The sequence below is a fragment of the Macrobrachium nipponense genome, chromosome 14 (genome assembly GCF_015104395.2).
Source record: "Macrobrachium nipponense isolate FS-2020 chromosome 14, ASM1510439v2, whole genome shotgun sequence".
NCBI lineage: Eukaryota > Metazoa > Arthropoda > Malacostraca > Decapoda > Palaemonidae > Macrobrachium > Macrobrachium nipponense.
The window spans coordinates 63,137,047-63,142,889 of NC_087207.1; the positions used below are offsets into that span (position 1 = coordinate 63,137,047).

The following is a 5,843-nucleotide window of genomic DNA, read 5'->3' on the forward strand; positions in this document are numbered from 1 at the left end:
TTGGTGAAAAATCGTTATGAATGTTTTGAAAAGGTGAATTTTTCTTCTCGTGACAAAATTTATAAGTAACTGATTGGTAACAGACCCTATCAACTTATTAAAGAGGCTATGGAACCTCTAACAAAATTTTCCTATTAACTGTTACAAATCCTAACATAAAACAGAGATTGATTGATTGATTGTGAGTTATCTGGGGTCAAACTACCCATAAAACAGAGAACTTTATTTTATTTCTATAAATGTCTCAGCGAAAGCTAAGGAATACATATCTACTAAACGGTACATTGATGCATTTCCAATTCTTAAAACAATATCAATACATGTGTCTACCGCAGCTAAACCAATCAATAAAATGTTGACGACAACATCAAGGTCCTTATTACTATCACGACCACTGAGCTCATTAACAGATCTCACGGGGCTGGCCCGAAGGATTGAAATGAAAAGTAGTAGTACGTGGTGTAGGCCACAGGCTTGCAAGCACTGGGACTACATGATGAATGAAAAATGAGTTTTTAAGAATATGTGAAAACGGAGAAGCCTTTACACTCGAAGACACGCATACATTAATACATTTACTCACGTTTTCATTTGCACAGCAACAAAATGTATCGATAAAAATAGGATTATTCAAGTTTTCATTTGCACAATAAAAAATGTATCGATAAAAACAAGAATAACCTAAAAGAATTTTGAATTTCAGATTTTTCCTTTATTTATTAAAGGCTTCGAGGGATTTTTTACTCTCATAAATGACTTTACATTTTATTAATTAGCTTACAAAGAATTTTCTCATCGCAGGGGTTTTTGAAATAAAACACGATTGCATGTTGCTGCAGCAGCAGCAGCAGCTATCTTTAGTATAAAGGTGAGGGTCAGGATAACAAGACCTCAGACTTTGGTGGTACCTGAGAGACAGACAGAGAGACAGACAAACAAACAAAAACAAGGACAGACAGAGAACGTTATGCATCTTTGACGATTCACATTTATGCTCTGATGGTTTGCCTTTGTTCCAACTTTGACTGAAATCTCTTCAACCACAAAGAATGCCGACGACAACGTGAGTAGGACTACCCACTTCCAAACAGGTCCCAAACACACAAGGAAATGATAGGTCAACTTGAATTTTTCTCGACTTTATCGCAAAAGGAAAAGTAACAATATAATGTTTATTTTCCCACAACGCAGTAATTATTACTAGTATTTATTTATCATTTTTCTTTTTTTGGTCTATCACAATCCTCCTATTCAACTGGGTTGTTTTATAGGGTGGGGTCTCTGATTGCATCCTGCCTCCTTACGAGGCCATCACTTTTCAAACAATGTGCGCTGTTTGCGGGAGCACACTCTTCTGCGGGAGTCCTGGAGCTCCTTCAGCATCTCATTTTTCCAGGTTCCTTTTCAGGGATTTTGGGATCATGCCTAGTGTCCCTATGATTATGGGTACAGTTTCCACTGGCATATTCCAGATCCTTCTTACTCTTATTTTCAGGTATTATTATTATTATTATTATTATTATTATTATTATTATTATTATTATTATTATTATTTTTATTATGAGATCTATTCATATGGAACGAGCCCACAGGGGCCATTGACTTGAAATCCAAGCTTCCAAAGACTATGATATTCATTAGGAAGAAGCAAGAGGAAGTAAAGGGAAATACAGGAAGAAGACATCTTACTTATTCAAAAAAATAAAAGTAAATATAGATAAAAGTGTATTACAATGCAAGGAGAATGATATAGGACGGTAATGCATTGCATCTTCGCTTGAGCTTCTGCAGTTGCAATTGCACCTCATTAGCCATTTCCCTCGACATGGGGAAATGGCTCTCGTGAGAAAAAAAAAAAAAAAAAAGAGTGCAGAAACTATTCGAAAATAACAACCGATAAAGATGTTTCACTCTCAGCAAATAACTTGAGAACATTTAAAATTGCTCATGACCACCTCACAAGGAAGTTCTATGTGACTTTGACAAGCACAACCAAGGATTCTTCACAAATATTGTCATGAAAAAGAGATCACTATGGAGCCAATGTAACTTTGGCAATAGATATCACTGTTATTTGACACATCATAATTCATACGGAAATATAAAAAGCCGTAAAGCAATCTCGAGATACCGAAATAAAAATTCATTCTGACTTAGGATTCAGACAAGCTAACTACATGATATGACTCCAAAACTGGTTACTATCAAGTACAATTTACCACTCGCCGTAGCAAGGCTACATTATCAGAGATTTCTTATAAGGAACATCAGAAACAAAAAGCACTTACTTGCGATGCACAATCTGAAAGGGAAATATCATTGCTCAAAGGAAAAATGATTCCTGAAAGAAAAATCATCTCCATTTAAAAAAAAAAATTGGGTATGCACTTCAATAAAGCCTTAAATCTAGCCTTATAATACTTAGGAAGCCATTCGTCATGCATATACAGATTACATACTATTTCGTAGTTACTCTGATTTTAGACTATTTACATAACTAAAGCATGCTTTAGCAAGCATATTTTCAAGTGCAAACCAAAATCACAGGTTACAAATGACATACATGCAAGCAAATGAAATACAAGTAGTTACAAATTAAAACAACGATAGTATCAGTCATGATTACAATAATTCAAAATCTCAATGAGTTAAGTACCTTACAGAAATAATCGCAAACCAAACATTTAAGTGAGCGATTATTTGAGTGGTCCAAGCATCATCTTCATCGCTTTCACCTGCGGACAGAAATCCATAAATCCATAAATCCACTCCTAGGGTTAATCCAAATGGAAACACTCGCAATATCACTCCCACCAACACTAGTTTTAGTTCTACATTTGTGAACCACCCAAGCACCAGGTTGCCAGACCACCTCATTATCTACGTATACTCCAGTTATTAGTTTTGGAAGCAAGGAACTTTTTCATGAGGTGTCATCATGTCAATGACATTTTCTTTCTAAAGCCCCATCACTATTGAACTATGATAAAGGTCTATCAACTTCATACCAATGTAATATAAAGTAACATAGTGCTGAGTACCCCAAACCCGTTTGCAATGCAAATCCGATCACCTTTAAGAACATAGTCCAAGCTGAAGTCTGCCTTTTATGCTAACAAGCTGAAACTATTCAGAGCAAGCTGAATGTCCTTGAAAGGGCCTTGGAATACTATGAATACATTGTTACCAACGATACTAAAGTCAACCTGATGCATTTAATTTTCCAGAAGCGTTATTCAGATAGAACTGGAAACCAAACTCAATTTTTCACAATAAGTGTTACTTCTTTGAATGAGGTTCTCATTGCCTGATTATTCTGAGGTCTCCCAGGAGCCAAAAGGAGTTAAACCACACCAACTGATCCATGTTAGCACTGATTAGGAACTGCAAGTCTAAGTTGTTCAACCCTACCTGGAGCTGCAGCCAATCCCTGCAGTACGAAAGGATGAGTTCTGTCCTCCCGCGAAAGCAGATTGGTGTGAATCTCAAAGCCATGCTCTTCTTCATTGTACTCAAGTGTTGGCACATCCTCCTCAGAGCCCCACTGGTCAATTTCGCCTATGCTTATATCACCACCATATCTGCCGCGAGATGCAGTAGTGCTCCCATAGCTGCTACTACTACTGCTACTTCCACTGCTACTTCCACTGCCTGACTCATAACGTCTGGTGTAGGTAGTTTCGTATCGTGTGCCAGCACTGCTTCTCTCAGGTGTCCTTGCGCCTAAGCTGCCAGAGTCAAACTCAGTCTCATATCCAGTCTGGCCAGTCGACCTAGAATATCCTGGAGTGCGAGAGCTGTAGGTTGTGGTGTTCTGATATGTGATGATGCTGGAGGAGCCACCTGGGTATGTATGAGTGTAGGTAGTAGAAGTAGAACCTGGGCGTCTCTCTGAAGTTGTAACAGTTTTGGTTGACTTAGTGCGGGAATGAAGCCGGTCTATGCCGGTATACTTCTTGCCATTCCAGCCGAAAATAATCTTGACCATCCTCTGTCTGCCCGTTAACGCTGGTTGAAGTATGATTTCATCCCAACAAATGGGTGGCTGCTCAGACTCCTCCCCTGCTCTGCTGGATCCTTCCTCCTGAGAGGACGACGACAGATAGCTCGAGGAGGAGGCTGCAGCACTACTACCAGCGGTACGTCTAGCATCAGAGGTGGTCAATTCCGCCGATGGTGTGTGGATATTGTAAGTGTAAGACGTGTTCTGTACTCCAGAACCCGGGGTACCGTACGAGACAAAACTCACTGACCCTCGAGTTTTTCCACCATCAGAAGAGTTCGAGATGATGAGGTGTAAGTGGAAGAAGAGGAGGAGGAGACTGAGGAGGAGGAAGAAATAGGGGGAAGAGGATGAAGACTGTCGAAAAGCGGCCCCGTCCACGTCCTATCAGTAGAAGGTACGTACGAACGCCCATAGACGACGCCGCCCAGCTCTTTACGTGAGGACTGGCCCTGTTTGGTATCGCCTGACAAACCACAAAGAAAGATTCACCTAGCATAGCTTGCGATGTCAACCTTTTATCTAAACTTTCTTTCCTTTTCTAATTTCAAAGGTAAACAAAATGTGTTGAGTGATTATGAAATCAAGTCAAAGGAAAAAAAATATATCATATTTCAGACAATTTACAACTTAGATATTTCACTGATGAGTACTATACTCTCAATAGTGTAAACACTATAATTATACATATGCTTACATACAAATATACATATATATATGTATATATTTGTATGTGTATATATATACATATATGTATATACATGTATATACTATACATAATAATTATATACCTAGATATATACTAATTTTTAATCTCAATTGAGAGATACATTTGAAAAACTACCTGAATGTAATCAAGCGAAATATGAATGGCCTCTTCCCTCTAAAACCTCTGTGTTATAGGGGGATCCTGATGCATGATGCCTTGTGAATGTAGTCCAGCTATGTTCCGTAACATATCACTTCAAAAATCTTGGGAATTCCAACATCATTCGCACTAAACAGGTTGACTCGTCACTTCATCTTTCAGGAAGAACAGTGACTTGTACAGTACTATTTAAATTATTTATTTTTTCTCAGCTGCAGATTTATTTACTGACGTGAAATGTTCACCTTTTAGCTCCATGATAACTTTTCTTCCAATGTTCTGTATATTCCGCCGCGATACATGAACTTGTGAAATACGATATTATGTCAAAATCAAACAGACTTTCTAAGATATGTCTATGTTCCTGGTTTAAGACTAGTATTTGTTGAGGATGTTTTGTTCTGATATGTTACATATGTATGTGTCCTTTCAGTATGAAGAATCACTCAGTTTCACGATCCGCATGTCATTCATATCATATTTTTTCACCTTCATCATTTCTCATATACTCATTTTCAACTTCGTCCTTTTAAAGTTTGAAGGTTTTTTATGAATGTTTATGTGTAAGTTTGTCTTTGGCCATTTGAATTTCAATTTAGGCTGTAGCTAAATTTTGCTGTCTTTGTAATAACCATGTGGGTTGAAAAAAAAAAAAACACTAATATAACTCGTTAAGAAAATGTGAAGTACGAAAACTAAAGCTGAAGTTGTAAATTTCAACAATATTACCAACAGGGCCTTTTTTTTTTTAATTTCCTTTAGAGTAACTCTGAACACTCAAAATGGCAGACGATACTGATAACGAAATCAGCCAAATGTACTGATTGCAAACGATTTAATTATGAACAATGATCATCCCAAGACTCACTGAAAGGGTGTACCACAAATCTGACTAAAACTGGACTGACGAAGATTCGCAAGGCATTCATGAACCAATATCAGTGATGCATATGTTCTGGACATTAAACGACA

The 5,843-nt window shown here is 37.6% G+C and overlaps 2 protein-coding genes across 3 annotated transcripts in view; both read right to left on the reverse strand.

The window, feature by feature from the left end:
• The window catches only part of LOC135226563 (laminin subunit beta-1-like), a 26,094-nt gene extending 22,100 nt beyond the window's left edge, over positions 1-3,994 (reverse strand). The window contains exon 1 of one of the 2 annotated variants that reach the window (XM_064266241.1): positions 3,412-3,963. Coding sequence is in view for 1 of the 2 variants with exons in the window: in XM_064266240.1 (XP_064122310.1) it covers positions 3,412-3,988 (577 nt within the window). In the remaining variant the exon portion in view is untranslated. Of the gene's footprint in view, positions 1-3,411 lie in introns of both variants that reach the window. The other variant, XM_064266240.1, reaches the window with a different exon arrangement.
• Positions 1-5,843, reverse strand: part of LOC135226561 (laminin subunit beta-1-like) — a gene marked incomplete in the record, with an annotated part of 308,726 nt that overhangs the window by 133,419 nt on the left and 169,464 nt on the right.